General features: G+C 41.2%; 1 protein-coding gene across 1 annotated transcript in view; it reads left to right on the top strand.

The window, feature by feature from the left end:
* The first annotated feature begins 2,750 nt into the window (after window positions 1–2,750).
* The window catches only part of LOC140480104 (calcium-activated chloride channel regulator 3A-1-like), a 40,092-nt gene continuing 25,509 nt past the window's right edge, over window positions 2,751–17,333 (top strand). The window contains exons 1-3 of the mRNA XM_072574748.1: window positions 2,751–2,965; window positions 3,376–3,519; window positions 16,724–16,874. Coding sequence (XP_072430849.1) covers window positions 2,804–2,965; window positions 3,376–3,519; window positions 16,724–16,874 — 457 coding nt within the window. The 5' untranslated portion in view covers window positions 2,751–2,803. The remainder of the gene's footprint in view (window positions 2,966–3,375; window positions 3,520–16,723; window positions 16,875–17,333) is intronic.

The raw sequence follows: 17,333 nt of genomic DNA, 5'->3' as shown, positions 1-17,333 counted from the left end.
TGGAGCTGTGTGAGTCAAAAATGTAGTGCTGCAAAAGCACAGCTGGTCAGGCAACATCCAAGGAGCAGGAGAGTCGATGTTTCGAGCATAAGCTCTTCATCGGGAAGAGCTTTCCTAATGATGAGCTTATGCTCAAAATACATTTCTCCTGCTCCTTGGATGCTGCCTGGTCAGCTGTGTTTTTCCACAACCACACGTTTTGACTCCGATCTCCACCATTTGCAGTCCTCACTTTCTCCTTGGAGTTGTGTGAGGTAAGTATGAGATCAGTTAAATAGTTACTCAGGAGTTGGACTATGGATTTAATAGCCTAATGTACCTGAGTAACAACTTACTTAATTTCATCAGAATCTTCCAAATTTTCTGACTTCAATGGAGTCTTTCAGAGGATTTCAACCACAGCGGGATTGTCCAGTGAAATTTTCAATTTCCCAGGCAATTCCTTCCGAGTCTTCTCCAACAGGGATTGCACAACATCCATCTACCCTGGAATAGCAACAGCTCTGACTCACATCAGAAAATCTAGGCCATTGTAGATAATTGTGGCCCCAGCCCTGATCCCTGTGGCACGCCATTAAAGATTGTCATCCTCAAAACACCCCTTTATCTCAGCTGTGTAGTCACAGCCAAATAGCTGCTAAAAGACAAGTAATTTGCCAACCTGACCAGCAAGAAGGAATGCTGGAAAAGTGCAGCAGGTCAGGCAGCATCCAAGGAACAGGAGAATCGACGTTTTGGGCATAAGCCCTTCTTCAGGAATAAGGGGTTATGCCCGAAACGTTGATTCTCCTGTTCCTTGGATGCTGCCTGACCTGCTGCGCTTTTCCAGCAACATATTTTCAGCTCTGATCTCCAGCATCTGCAGTCCTCACTTTCTCCTCCAACAACAAGGAATGCTGGGTATGGGATATGTTGGCAAAGTAAAGCTCAAACCCAGAAAACAGACACAGTGCAAACACAGCTGCCAGCTACTAATGATATTGGCATAGCATAAAAGGGCACATTTCATCAGCAGTTCAACCAAACAAAGGAAGAATACATAATTCAACTAAAAACCAGAAAATGTTCCCAGGTCCTGCTACAGATTCATTTGTAACCCATTGGTGATAGTCCTAAGGGGCTCAAACAACTGTGTCTACTATTGGTTGGCATATCCTCTTTCCATGCTAATCTATCACTCCAAACACAATGGGTTCTTATCTTATTAAGAATCCTTATGCATGGCACCTTACTGAATGTCTTAAGAAATACAAAAATATTACATTCTCTTGTTCCCCTTTTGTCTAGCTTGCTTGTTATCTCCTCAAAATGGGCATGGAAGCATGAGCTCATTGAAGTGAACTGAAATTCTTGGCTAGAGGAGAGATTAGTGGCAGGTTTTTTTGTATTCATTCATGGGACAAGGTATTGGCTAGGCCAACAGATATTAATCATTCCAGAGGGCAATTAAGTGTCAACCACATTGCTGTGGGTCTACAGTCACATGTAAGGATGGCAATTTTTTCCCAAAATGACATTTGTGAACAAGGTGAGTTTTTCCAATGATCAACAATGAATTCAGGGTCATCATTAGATTCTTAATTCTAGATTTTTATTGAATTCAAATTCCATTGTGGTGGGATTTGAACCCAGGTTCCCAGAACATTACCAGAGTCTCTAGATTAACAGTCCAGTGAAAATGTCACTAGGACATCACCTCCTCATTTAAAGGGACAGTCCAGAATACTGAGAATGCATATATTTCTATTGGAAGGAAAAATTTCCCAGGCCAGGTTCTACCATCCATGTTTAACTAAAGAAAGAGCATCAGATTTAGGGTCAAAGCATGTAATTGTGCAAAGAGAAAGGAAGTATAGGCTAGATACGTAAGATTTGACTAAATGAGTAGATTGATGATAGCTATGGAAAAGAATAAGGGTATAATTTAAGCTCTTAACTTGGGGAGGAATCATTTCACTAATATACGATTCAATCCAAGTTGACTGGGAGCAGTTACTTGCAGATAAAACAGTGTCAGAGCAGTAAGAGGAATTCAAGGAGGAAATAGCAAGAGTAGACGGCAACCAAAGGTTTGAGCCAGGCTGGAGAACCCTAATTGCTGAGAGACACAAAGTTTAGGTTTAGGGAAAAAAAAGAGGTTTATGGCAGGGTTCCTAAAGCATTACTGATGGGAGAGGATCGAAAAGGAAAGTAGAAAAATAAAGAATGGTGCACAAGGACAGGGGAGGAAGCTACTGAGATGAGTTTGGGATGATAGCGAAGGAAGTACGCTTGGTCTTGCAGAGAGAAACCTTCCCCAGAACTCATCAAAATTGGCACAGTCAAAATATTATAACATTCAGCTTATAGTGTTTAGGAATGATGTTAGTAGAGGATTCTAAATGGGTCTTCACCATCTCAGGTGAGAAACAGCTTGAGGCAGAAATTTCATGTCACTCATCTCAGAATTGTTGCACCTGATTTATTTACAATCCTTGCTCAACTCTGTGAAAAAAGACTCATTATCTTGCCATCAGCACAGGAAAAGCTGCCAATTCCCTCTTAAATCTTTCTGGATGCCAATGAGAACAGGCAGTGAACAACTCACAAGTATAATGTGACTCGCACTGCTAAAGCTGAGCTGTACAAAGAAAATTACTGGGTGTTTTTTAACAGCTGCTGACATTCTTACAGCAATCGAAATCTATTGGATTTCAGTGGACACCACCTTTCATGTGTCAGTGTGGAAAAGTCTTAATTTACATGTTATGACAGCAGACACCATTATTTGAATTTGACAAGCTCCAATCTGAACACAGCAGTAATGAGATTCCAAAAAGCCTTTGTCTTGGTGTTCAGCTATCTTCTGTGTGATTCAATTCTAAAGTGTACCGGAATAAAGCTGGAGAATAATGGATATCGAGACATAGTTATTGCCATTAACCCAAAAGTTCAACATAATGAACAGCTGATTCAAAATATTCAGGTGAGTTATTGAGGGCTGCCTGAGGTGAATTAATTATTTTGTTTCGTTGTATGATCTTTACTGTTAAAATTCATGCTTAGAATTCAGGGTTTGCCAAGAAGAGGGGTTTAAAGGAATATATGATATATTTTTTCTTTGGTCCTGAACTCACTGCCACGTCTCTTCCATGTATACCTACCTTGAAGAATTTCTGCTCTTCAGTTCTGATGGAGGTTCAGTGGACCTGAAACATTAACTCGGCTTTCTCTGTACACGTGCTGCCAAACCTGCTGAGTTTTCTCTGGGAATTTCTGATTTTGTTTCGGATTTTCAGCATCTTTGGGTTTTTTAAAATCATATTTGTTTCCCTCTCACCATTTGATGAGTGAGTGGAGCTGTTTTGATATTAAAACTGGGTTTGTGTTTTACAGGAGATGGTGACTGCAGCCTCCTCCTACCTTCACCAAGCGACCAAAGAGCGAGTTTATTTTGCAGATGTGAAAATCCTGCTACCCATAACGTGGCCAGTTGGTTCACATACAGTTCGGAGACGGACAACTGAATCCTATGAGAAGGTAAGGACCAAAGTAGTGAAGAGTAACAATCAGTGGCAATCTCCATCTGTTCAGCCACTGGGGCCTCACAAAACCTATCTACAATTAAGTGGCATTTATTTTGCACTGCTGATGCAGCAGCAGCAACTCTGAGGCAATTTTCAAAGAATCTGAGATTTGAGAAAGATTTTCTTGAGCAGTTCATTTGATAGTTATGCACTATTCCTCTAAGATATTCCAAATAATCTCTTTTGCCATATTCAAGAGCAATTTTTTTTATTCTATTGTCTGCATTTCGAAATTTTTTAGCTTTATTTGTGGTGGGTAACCCGCTATCAGCTGTTCCATACATAAATTTGCACTTTCATTAACGTTCCAATGCATTTCCATATGGTTGGGTGGTGAGCTCTGAGTTCAAAAGCAATTCTCCGATGAGCGGCTTCAGCGTGATTATTTGTGCGATCTTCATTGTTTATTGTTGTCTCATAGACCGACCACATATCATGGGGAAACAAAGGTGCCCTTCAGCTACTGCCACGTCTATTGTAGAGTCCAATATAATTAAATTCAAACCAATCTAGTAGTGGTTGTAGCTCTTGAGGCATAAAATCTGCGAGTGCTTCTACGTAGTTATCAAGGTCACTAAGTGGCACAAAAGCCAAAGCAATTATCATTTGTGCTTTTAAAGTATAATCAGGATCGGTGTTGTGCTGACGAGTTGCTCCAACTGCAGCAATATGTCTATAGATACTTTGCGCCAAATGAAAGAAACAGCCCCTAATTCTAACTTCAGGAAAATATTCTCTCATAGCACTGATAGCTGCCTGCTCAAAGTCACAATGGATATACTGTGGTCTGGGATTAGGTACCAAGGACTTCACCATTTCAAACATGCATACGTACGTTAAATGCTGCTTATTTGGTAGAAGTATATACAATATTGGATGAACCCCATCAAGTCTTTTTGCTAAAATACAATATAACTGAGAGAATAAAATAGGTGCTATGTTGAACGTACCACCCACAAACCACGTGGATTCTGCTAAATGATGTATCCAAGATTCCCTACCAAATGTGATTATACGATTACTTCCTTGACCACTATCCGCCAAAAGAAAGTTTTCTTCTTCTCCATTGTCTGGCTTATATACTTCGTATCTAATTGGAATCACCAAATGCTGAAGATCAGTAGGGTTTGGTGGCGCTAAACTAATATCATTCCTTTTTCGTCGAATTATTTTCTTCATGCTGCTTGTTGTTGGTAAAGATGCTCGGACTGACTGAGGGACATCAGCTACACATTCGTTAATAAGGACACTAGGTACTTCCTGCGATTCTTCTGCACGATGTTTTAAACATGTTTTCACTTTCGCAACTTGGACACATGCCACGGAAGGAGAATGTGTGTGTCCATTAATTGTTTTTATCACAGTGCCACTGTTGGTGTGGATCCGTCCATTACATCGGCCCCTTTGTTCACATCGCCAAAACTGAATACTTGAATCACACTTGGATAGTTTATCAAAAATATATGTAAAACCATTGTGGTAAAACTTCTTATTTCAACGTTTACTAATAATTTCTGTTTCCATACTAAAAATTCCTGTTCCAGAAATACAAGCTTAAAAAAAACTCTCCTGTAATGAAAATAAGTTGTTACTGAAACAACACGAACACTACCTGAACCAATATCACGACAATTTTATATACCACCAATATTCAAAATATATGACTTACTTGCAATGGCGAATTGCCTTCAGTGGCCAATGGGCGGTGGCTAAGCGTCTTCGGTGGTCAAAGGGCAGTGGCTAATCGGCGGCGGTGAATCTGCTGTGGTGAATGATCCCATCCCGAATTATCTATGGCTGAACAGCTCACAGGGAATACCGTCCATGTGAACTAAAACTGGGACTATACTTTGCAATAAATAGATGAACAAAATAATTTTCCTTTCCACGACACTGCATTCTTAAAGTTAACACTGGGGCTTTGGGAATTGAGTCTCATAATCCTGCCCATTCTAGTCTAAAAAGAATACATTGGCTGTTCAGAACATGATAACTTTACCAGAGTGTTTGATTTAAAGTAGTGGTCAGATTTGTCATGTACACCTCAAACCGATGATTATTTACATGTATTACTGTTTTTCCCTTTCCTCAGTCTGAGATTCTCTTGTGCCAATTTGGGAAAGCCTAAACCAAAATGATTAACCAATGCAGATGAAAGAGTTGTGTGATCCTGGAAAGCAAATGAGCCTGTTGAGATTTTGGAAGACTGCAAAGTAGTTCTGGTGTTTAGGAATAGTGGCAGGAAGCTGGAGTGGGGAGGGTGTTGTTGGAGAGCCACATGAGTGGAGAGATCTGGAAGGGATACAGTCTGAGTGCACCGGTAGCACAAATGATGCAGATATTGGTGTAATGCAGATGGTTTAGAATGTGCCATTTTATAAAATACCACATCTAACACCATATTGTTCCCTTCATGCATCCATGCAATTGTCAGCTCAGGTTCCTTGTTCAGATAGAGTCATAGAGTTTTACAGCATGACAACAGACCTTTCGGTCCAATTCGTCCATGCCAACCAGATATGCTAAATAAATCTAGTCCCATTTGCCAGCATTTGGCCCACATCTCTCTAAACCCTTCCTATTCATAGACCCATGCAGATGATGCTTAAATGTGGTAATTGTATCAGCCTCTACCACTTACTCTGGCAGCTCATTCCATACACACACCACCCTCTCTTTGAAAAAGTTGCCCCTTTGATCCCTTTTAAATCTTTCCTCTCTCACACGCATGGCGAAATTAACTCTATAACTGATGAAGGAGCAGCGCTCCAAAAGCTAGGGTTTCCAAATAAACCTGTTGGACTATAACCTGGTGTTGTGTGATTTTTAACTTTGTCCACCCCAGTCCAACACCAGTATCTCCAAACCTATAAACTCCATATGCAAAGCCAAGAAGCATTCCAAAATAAAGAAAGAAATTCTCAAGTAATTATTGTTTATTCATTCACTCTTGGGATGTGGGTGTCACTGGCTGGGCCAGCATTTATTGCCAGTCCCTAACCCTGGGATTAGGATCCCAGCAAAGTGTGCAACTAGGGGAAGACAGAGCTTTGAACTAATTACTGTAGGGAGTGTAGATTTGAAGGGCAGTTTTAAAATCAAAACGAGGCAAAGGTTACGGGTAGTAAACAAGTGAACAATAATCAAAGTGTGACAGGAAAGGATAGAAAATATATGCAGAAGGATACATCACAAAATAGATCAAGAATAATTAATAAGGATATAAAACTGATGGTTTTTTATCTGAAGCACACGGCATTTGTATTGTGTAGATGATGACTTTGTGATATTATTGCTATAGTATTAATCTGGAGATGCAGTAATGTTCTGGGACATGGCTTCCAATCCCAGCATGACAGATGTTGGAGTTTGAATTCAATTAAAAATTCAGGTGTTAAGAATCAGATGATGGCCATGAAACTGTTGCTGATTGTTATGTGCATAACCCATCTGGTTCACAGTAAGATATAGAAGCATAATTTGGCCATTCAGCCCATCAAGTCACTTTGTAATTTGATCATGGCTACACCCCATTCTCCTGCCTTCTCCGTGTGACCATTGATCCCTTTAATAATTAAGAACATACCTATCTCTGTCCTAAATGCACTCAATAACTTGGCTTTCACAGCTCTCTGCAGCAATGAGTTCAACAGATTCGCTACTTTCTAGCTGAAGACATTTCTCCTCATCACAGTTCTAAAGCCTCACAGGAGGCTCCCAAGCACTGAGGATGTCACCTAGACAGGGGACGAAACGTCTGCAACGCAAATTCCCAGCTCGGCGAACAGAACCACAACAACGAACATCCGAGCTACAAATCTTCTCACCAACTTTGGGTCATCCCTTCACTGAGGCTGTGCCCTTGTCTTCTAATCTCTCCTACTAGTGGAAACATCTTCCTCACCTCCACTCTATCCAAGCCTCTCAGTATTCTGTAAGTTTCAATCAGATCCTCCCTTAATTCCATCAAGTACATACCCAGAGTCCTCACCCACTCCGCAGATGATAAACTCTTCATCCCAAGAATCATTGTTGTAAAACTCCTCTGGCAATCCTCCAAGTCAACATGCCCTTCATTAGATATGGGATCCAAAATTGTGAACATTTCATTTTATACCACTGCTGGGGCCACTGCTGTTTGTCATTTTTATAAATAACCTGAATGAGGGCGTAAAAGGATGGATTAGTAAATTTGTAGTTGACACTAAGGTCGATAAAGTTGTGGATAGAAATGGAGGATGTTGTGGGTGACAGAAGGACAGAGATAAGTTGCAGAGCTGGGCTGAGAGGTGGGCAAATGGAGTTTAGTGTGGAAAAGTGTGAGGTAATTCACTTTGGAAGGAATAACAGGAATGCAGAGTATTGGGCTAATGGTAAGATTCTTGGTAGTGTAGATGGGCAGAGGGATCTCGGTACCCATGTACATAGATCTCTGAAAGTTGCCATCCAGGTTGATAGGGATGTTCAGAAGGTTTGTTAGTAGAGGGATTGAGTTTCGGAGGCATGAAGTTATGCTACAGCTGTACAAAACTCTGGTGCAGCCGCACTTGGAGTATTGCGTACAGTTCTGGTCACCACATTCTAGGAAGGATGTAGAAGCTTTGGAAAAGATTCAGAGGAGATTTACTAGGATTTTGCCTGGTATGGAGGGAAGGTCTTACAAGGAAAGGCTGAGGGACTTGAGGCTGTTTTCGTTAGAGAGAAGAAGGTTGAGAGTTGACTTAATTGAGACATATAAGATAATCGGAGAGTTAGATAGGGTGGACAGCGAGAGCGTTTTTTCCTTGGATGGTGATGGCTAGCACAAGGAGACATAGTTTTAAGTTGAGGGGTGATAGATATAGGACAGATGTCAGAGGTAGTTTCTTACTCAGAGAGTAGTAGAGGCATGGAATGCACTCACTGCAACAGTAGTAGACTTGCCAATTTAAGGGCATTTAAATGGTCAATGGATAGACATATGGATGAAGCTAGAATAGTGTAGGTTAGATGGACTTCAGATTGGTTTCACAAGTCGGTGGAACATTGAGAGCCACAGGGCCTGTACTGTGTTGTAATGCTTGGTGTTCTATGTTTCAAATTCGATCTGACCAGAGCCTTATGCAGATTCAGCAGTACGTCACTGCTCTTGTATTCTAGCTTCAGTGATGGAAACCGTCTCCTTACCTGGCCTGGCCAACAAGTGACTCCACACCCACTCCACACCCACAGCAGTGTGATTGCCATTCCATAGCTGCTCATGAGAAGTTAGTGGTGAGTCGTCTCCTTGAACTGCTGTAGTCCATGTGTGTTCAGTAGAACCACAATGCCATTTGGGAGGGAATTTTGAGATTTGATCCAGTGACTTTGAAGGTATGGCAATATATTTCCAAGTCAGGATGGTGAGTAGCTTGGAGGGGAACTTCTAGGTGATGGTGCTCCCCTACATCAGCTGTCCTCCTTCAGGATTGTAGTGGTTCAGGATTGGAGGAACTGTCTAAGGACATTTGGTGAACTTCTGCAATGCATCTTTTAGCTAGTACACACTGTTGGTGGTGGAAGGAATGGTCTGGTGCCAATAAAGCAGGCTGGTTTGTAAGGATGGTGTCTTGAGTATTGTTAGAGGTGCACCCATCCAGGCAAATTCAGAGCATTGCATCACTGTCCTGAATTGTTGCTTGTAGATGGTGGACAGGCTTTGGGGGAGTCAGGAGATGACTTACTGACTGCAGGATTCTGAGCCACTGACTGGCTGTTGCAGCCACAGTATTTATATAGATAATCCAGTTCAGTTTCTGACCAATGGTCAACCCAGGATGTTGATAGTAGGTGATTCAGTGGCTGTAATATCAAAGGGCAATGTTTCGATTCTGTCTTGTTGGAGATGGTCCTTGCCTGACATGGATGTACAAGCATTGTAGGCAGTTCAAAAAAGATTCACCAGGCTGGTTCCTGGGGTGAAAGGGCTGACTGATCAAGTATGGTTAAACAGGTTAGAAATCAGAAGAACGATGGGTGTGTTCTTATTGAAACATGCAACATTCTGAGGGGCTTTGACAGTGTAGATGTTTAAAAATTGTTTCCAAACTCAAACTAGTTGCAGATTAAAGGAGCATTTATTTAAAAATGAAGTGTGAAACCATTTCTTCTCCCAGGGCATTGTGTATACCTGGAATTCTGTAGCCCAATAGGTTGAGGAGGCTGAATCTTGAAAGTGTTTAAATAAAGGGGAGGTATTATCAGAAGTTGAGGGCTATGAGGAGCTGGAATTAAAGAGGAGTTGAGATCTGGGTCAGAATAGCCATAACCTTGTTGAATGCTGGGACATGCCCCCTGCTCCTATGGTTTATGTTCTTATCTTTTCACATTGATGAGAGAATACATTTTAAAGAATGGTGGCATTTCTTTGCAGATAATTAGGAAAATCAACATTTTCCAATTTTGTAACGTGTTTCCTCAGCCACATCGGAAATTAAATCATCCACTTTGGATCTGCGAGGACAATTGACTATTTCTTCCGTTTTCAGCATCATTAGCTTAAGGTGCAGCATTGGAACTGAAGAAAGTTCCTTGGCCATTTACAACTGGCACACAATATAATTAAATCAAATGACAAGGTTTCGCATGGTGCACTGGTTTGCAAGGTTGGATCACATGGAATACAGGGGGAACTAGCTATTTGCATACAGAACTAGCTCAAAGGTAAGAGTCAGAGGGTGGTGATGGAGAAGTGCTTTTCAGACTGGAGGCCTGTGACCAATGATGTGCCAAAAGGATTAGTGCTGGGTCCACTACGTTTTGTCATTTGTATAAATGATTTGGATGTGAACATAGGAGATATAGTTAATAAGTTTGCAGATGACATTAAAATTGGAGGTGTAGTGGAAAGCGAAGATGGGCCAATGGGCTGAGGAGTGGCAGCTGGAGTTTAATTTAGATAAATGCGTGGTGCTGCATTTTGGAAAGACAAAATGAGCAGCCCTCTCCACTAAATGGCAAGATCCTAGGGTGTGTTGCTCAACAAAAAGTCCTTGGAGTGCAGGTTCATAGTTCCTTGAAAATGGAGTTACAGGTAGCTAGCATAATGAAGAAAGTATTTGGTATGCTAGCCTTTACTGGTCAGTGCATTGAGTGTTGGAGTTGGGAGGTTATATTGCAGCTGTACAGGGCATTGGTTAGGCTACTTTTGGAGTGCTGTGTGCAATTCTGTCCACCCTGCTATAGGAAGGATGTTGTGAAGCTAGACAAGATTCAGAAAAGACTTACAAGGATGTTGCCATGGATGGAGGATTTGAGCTATAGAGAGAGGCTGAATAGACTGGGGCTATTTTTCTTGTTGCGTCGGAGGCTGAAGGGTGACGTTATAGAGATTTATAAAATCATGGGGGGCACAGATAGGGTAAATAGACAAGAGTGAAGGAGTCTAAACCTATAAAGCGTAGGCTTAATGTGAGAGGGGAGAGATTTAAATGGGATCTAAGGTATGACTTCATCACGCAGAGTGTGGTGCATGCATGGAATGAGCTATCAGAGGAAATGGTGGAGGTTGGTACAATTGCAACATTTAAAAGGCATCTGCATGGGTATATGAATAGGAAGGGTTTTGAGGAATATAGCCCAAGTACTGGCAAATGGGACTATATTTATATTGGATATCTAGTTGGCAGGATGAGCTGTACTGATGGTCTGTTTCTGTCCCTTTATACCTCTATGACTCAATGACTCTATTCGCATTTTAACTTGTGGAGGGAAATCCATGACCAAGTGTTACAAATAAAATACAGTCAGTAATATACACTGTAAAGATTGCAGGGGAAGTGTGTTATCCAAAGAATAGGGAGAATGTGGAACTGTGAGGGTAATAGCTTGAGTGTTGGATATTACACAGTAACTGAGCAAAAAATCAAAAAGCAAAAATCAGCAAATCTAACACCAATGACAAGAGGCCTCTATTAAGGGTGGTCAATCTTACAATTAAATCAGTTCAAGTGCGTTACTTCCACCTGACATTTGAAACTCACCATCACTGGGATGGGTGAGGTGAATTTTGTTATCCATTTAAGGGGAAGCTTGGTAAACAAATAAGCTAAAAAAGAATAGATGATCATGCTAGTAGGGTTAAATAAAGGAGGTTTATGTGGAGGATGAGTACAGGTATAAAGAGGTGATGGTTTAGCATTTTAATTGTTTGATTCTTAATCCAGAGAGTGAGGGAATGTTTGAAAAACTTGGGTTCAAAAGCTCGCTACATTACGGTAATGTCATAGAAGCCCTACAGCAAGGAAGCAGGCCATTCAGCCCTCTGAAGAAGATTTTACCTAGACTCATCCCATCCTTGGAACCTCACATTCCCCATGGCTAATCCACCCACACATCTCTGGACACTATAGGTAATGTAGCAAGGCCAATCCACCTAGCCTGCACATCTTTGGGCTATAGCTGATGAGGGAATTTGAATTCAACTTTTAAAAATCCTGGAATTAGACACCTAATGTTGACCCCAATTATTGAGAAAACTCATTTCGTTCACTCATACCCATTAGGGAAGGAAGCTGCCATCCATACCTGGTCTCTCCTACATGTGACTCCAGACCCACAGCAATATGATTGAGTCTTAACTGGCCTCTAGGTAATAAGTGCTGCCCTAGCCAGTAATGCCCACATCCTGTGAATGAGTGAATGAATAAAAAGAAGTAGACAAATGGAATCCAATTGTCTCTTTCTGTGCACTACATTCTATGCTACTGTTTTCACTGGGTCAGATTCGATGGTCAAAAACCAGGAAGGATATGATCCTATTAAAAACAATGAACTGTCCAAAAAGGTATGAATAGTCCATGTACATATCATGGGAAAATAACCATAAATTCATTAGTAGTCAAAGGAGAACAGATCAACCTTTAGTTGTTTGGTCAAGGGTAAAAATGGTTTGAAGTTTTGGCCACACGAACTGTACAATGCAACATATGAATATGAATTATTTTATGATATCCCTCCAATCCTAGCTGATTCTTTTGACTTATAATGGCCGTTAATCTTCACAACAATTATTAAATAGTATTTGTGCCCTTCAAATCCTACAACCCTCTTCCCCCTAAAACATTTAATGTAATAACTAAAGGGATCACTTTATGAAATTAAGCTACCAGTACAGAGACTCGCTAATTGGGAGCGCATTTCATGATTTCACTCCTCATAGATACCACACATGATACAAGAAACCACTATTAAGAGAAAACATAGGCCATGCATTTCAAATTTCCAGTTATAGTCATAGTCATAAAGATATACAGCACTGAAACAGACCCTTTGGTCCAACTCATCCATGCCAACCAGAATCCTAACCTAACTCATTTTCCAGCATTTGGTCCATATTCCTCTAAACCCTTCCTATTCATATACCCATCCAGATGCCTGCTGAATGTTGTAATTGTACCAGCTTCCACCACTTCCTCTGGCAGCTCATTCCATACAGGTACCACCCTCTGCATGGAAAGGTTACTCCTTAGATCCCTTTTATATCTTTCCCCTCTCATCCTGAACCTATGCCCTCTAGTTCTGGACTCCCCTACCCCTGGGAAAAAGACTTTGTCTATTTATACTATCTGTGTTCCTCATGATTTTGTAAACCTCTAAAAGGTCAGCCCTCAGTCTCCGATGCTCCAGGCAAAACAGCCCCAGCCTATTCAGATGTTGAGAGGGTTGGAGCATTTGAGCTTTAGGGAGAGCCTAAATAGGCTGTCCTTCTTTTTAAATCCCTCCATAAAGTCTAGCTTTTCTCAACTCTAGCCCCATAAATTGTCAAAATTTCAATGCTTTCCCAAGTCTGGTTTCTTGAGCATCTGCAATTTTAACCACTTCATCATTTGCAGCTGTGCCTTCGGCTGCCAACGTTCACAAACTCTGGAATTTTCTCCCTAAACCTCTCTGCCTGGTCATCTATCCTCATATCACAATTGGCTCTGTGTCATATTTGGATTAATAACATTTCTGGGCAGCATCTGGAGATGTTCCCCTTCATTAAAGTTGTAATTTCAAAGTATGTGTGAAGGCAGTGGCCTGGTAATATAGAGTTCAAGGTCTAGCTTGTTCCAACTCCAATTGTAACAAATCTGAAATGTCAAATGTTGTTCAAGACCCTTCTCGCTCACTGATATCACCCTTACCTGGTCTGGTCTACGTGTAATTTCAGATCCACAGTAATGTGGGAAACTCTTAATTGTCATCTTCAGTGGTAAACTCTGAACTGACCTCTTAACAGGCATCAATAAGCCCATTCAGATCAAGGAGAAAGCAATAAGTGCTAACATAGCCATCAATGCCTACATGCCATGAATAAACTTTACAAAATAAATATAAACGCAAGTTGTTACTCTGAAAAGCAAGTCACTGTCTGTGTAGCGCACAGACATTTTTTAACTTGGATGTCTTAAACTCCCGCAAGACAGCCGCATTATCTGCTTGATCCCTCAACCCCAGGTGGTGATTTTACAGTGAATGGAACAAGCAGTTGTTGACTGAAAGGCTTCAGCTGACTACGACTTATAGTACGGTATGTTATAGCTAAAAGGGACGGGTCATGTCAGGTTAGCTTACCTGCTGTGATCTAGAAGAGAAAGAATAATTGTATTTTTTGGTAGTTATGATGCCTGAGAGGTTTGAATAAACAGATTCAATAATTACTTCTGAAGGGAACTGGAACTAGACGAATTCTGCTGTCTTGAACTGCTGCAGCCCATCTGATGTAGGCAGACTCAGGAGGTGAATTATGCTTTCAGAGAGCTAGCAGAGATATGACAGGCTGAATGGTCTCCTTTTGTGCTCTAATCATTTGATGATTTTAATGTTTTTTCAAGTTTACATTAGCTGCACATCATTTTCCAAATTTGTAGTGTGTGACAACACAGGTGTGGTCATTTTCAGGGCCAGCACAGGAATATACCTGTTCCATGGGAATATCGAGGCAGAGAAGGGATTAAAAATACACAGGCTGTTCCTTTACTGTGCCAAGTTATCAGACTCTTAGACTATGAGTCATATCCAGCAGTATTAATAACACGATAGTGCAAATGACTGCATACTAACTCATGTCACTAACACAACCATGATAGCTCAGATTTTATGACTGTTTCTTTGCAGGAAGTAGGCATTGCTGATGAAGCCAGAATTTATTAACCACCCCTAATTTCCCTGGAGAAGATGGTGGTGCACTGCATTGCAGTCGATGCTGGGTCGGTGCATGCACAGTGCTGTTAGGAAGGAGCTTCCAGGATTTTGACACAGCGACAATGAAGGAACAGAGATACAGATCCAAATCAGGATGGTGTGTGGCATGAAGGAAGACTTGTAGGTGGTGTTATTCTTGTCCTTCTAAATTGTAGAGGTTGCAGGTATGAAAGATGCTGTTGCAGGAGCCCTGGTGAGTTACTATAGTGTCTCTTATAGATGGTACACACTGTTGCCATTGTGCATCAATGATGAAGACAGTGAATATTAAAGGTGGTGGAAGGCTTTGTTCTGGATAGTGTCAACCTTCTTGAGTGCTGGTGGAGTTGAACTTATCCAGGCAAGTGGGGTGTATTCTATCATGAGTCAAGAGATGCTTCCATCACTAGTCAAGAAACAATCCAGATTTTTTCAATATATCATATCAGTGGCATCACACAAAATTCTTTTGCTATAAATTCTGTGACGTACAATCTTATACTCCACAATCACCTGATGAAGGAGCACTGTTCCAAAAACTAGTGCTTCCGAATAAACCTGTTGGACTGCAAGCTGGTGTTGTGTGATTTTTAACTTTGTCCACCCCAGTCCAACATTGGCACCTCCAAATCATAACTAATCAAGAGATGAGTTACTTGCATAGCCCCCAGTCTCAGACCTACTCTTGAACAACAATATTTGAATAGCTCATCCAGTTCAGCTACCCCCTTCAAAGGATGTTGATAGTTGGGGATTCAGCAATGGTAATGCCATTGAATGTCAAAGGGCAATGTTGGATTCTCTATTGTTGGGCATGGTCATTGCCTGGCAATCATTTGACATCAATGTTACTTACCGCTTTATTGGTCCAACACTGAACATTGTCCAGATCTCATGACATTTGAACATAAAACACTTCAGTATCAGAGGAGTTATGAATAGTGCTGAACATTATGAATAACACCCCTGATTAAGGAAGGAAGGCCATTTATCAAGCAACTGAAGATAGTTGGGCTCAGGTCACTGCCCTTGGGAATTCCTGAAGTGATACCCTGGAGCTGAGATGATTGACAATCTACAATCACAGCCATCTTCCTTTCTGCCTGAAACGTCGATTCTCCTGCTCCTTCGGTGCTGCCTGACCTGCTGCGCTTTTCCAGCAACACATTTTTCAGCTCTGATCTCTAGCATCTGCAGTCCTCACTTTCTCCTTTTTGCCAAGTATAACTCCAAACAATAGAGTGTTTGACCCTGATTCCCATTGACCTCAGTTCTACTAAATCCCCTTGAGGCCAGTTGATGGGGAAGCAATGGCCTTGTGGTATTATTGTGGGGCCTAGTAATCCAGAACCTTAGCTAATGTTCAAGGGATCCAGGTTCAAATCCTGCTATGACAGATGATGGAGTTTAGCTGTTTTTAAATTGGAATTAAGAATCTACTGATTACCATGAAGCCATTGTTGATTGTCTGGAAAGGAAAGGTAAGGAAAACTGCCATCCTTACCTGGTCTGGCCAATATATGACTCGAGATCCCCAAAGCAATGTGGTTGACCCTCACCTGCCCTCTGAAATGGCCTAACAAGTCACTTAGTTCAAGAGCACCTAAGGACAGTGAATAAATGCTGGCCAGCCAGTGGCACCCATATCCCGCGAGGGAATTTTAAAGATACGATTGGTCAGAACTAATCTCAATGTCAAGAGCAATCAACTTCACTTCCTCTCTGGAGTTCAGCCCTTTTGTCCATGTTTGGACAGAGGCTGCAATGAGGTTAGGAACTGAGTTGGACTAGCGGAACCAAACTGAATGTCAGTGAGAAGGTTAGTATTGGGTAAGAGCTTTGATCACACTGTCAATGAAACTTTTAGATGTTAAAGTTTAGTTCAGATTTGTACAATACAAGCCAAAGTTATGACAACCAATATCAGATACCAACAGATTCCTACACGGTCGTATCCATTTGTCTTTTCATAGGCTGATGTGATCATTGAGGAACCATACCGTAAATATGGAGATGAACCATACACCCTGCAGTATGGTGGATGTGGTGAGAAGGGACGGTACATTCACTTCACACCAAACTTCATACTGGACAGCCGTCTGGTTTCAGTTTATGGACCGAAAGGTAAATTATCTGAAGTTAGAATGGAGTAGCATATACTTTAAGCACTGAATTAAGACTGCTTAGTTGGTGAACGTGATCCAAGCTGATGCTCATGAAGTGGAGGTGCCAGTTGGACTGGGGTGGACAAAGTCAGAAGTCACACAACACTAGGTTATAGTCCAACCGGTTTATTTGAAGTCACAAGCTTTCGGAAAAAATGAACACTAGAGTTGTTATGACAACAAGGTATGACAAAGGCAAAATTGGGATTACAAAAATCCTTTTATTATCTGCACCTTTGCCTTAAATAAAATTTTCCGGCAGAGAGCTTTTCACATGCAAACCCTCACTCAAACCCTGAACTGACCATTTGGTCATCACAGAGATTATGAAAAGACAATAAATTTCCCGTATTTGAGGTATATAATTTTTCGGCAGTTTATTGCGATTGCTGATTCATAATGTGCTTTTAAAAACAAA

This window comes from Chiloscyllium punctatum, chromosome 7, assembly GCF_047496795.1.
Source record: "Chiloscyllium punctatum isolate Juve2018m chromosome 7, sChiPun1.3, whole genome shotgun sequence".
NCBI classification, from domain to species: domain Eukaryota; kingdom Metazoa; phylum Chordata; class Chondrichthyes; order Orectolobiformes; family Hemiscylliidae; genus Chiloscyllium; species Chiloscyllium punctatum.
Note: the sequence above shows the minus strand (reverse complement) of the source record. Positions and strands in the feature narration are given on the sequence as shown.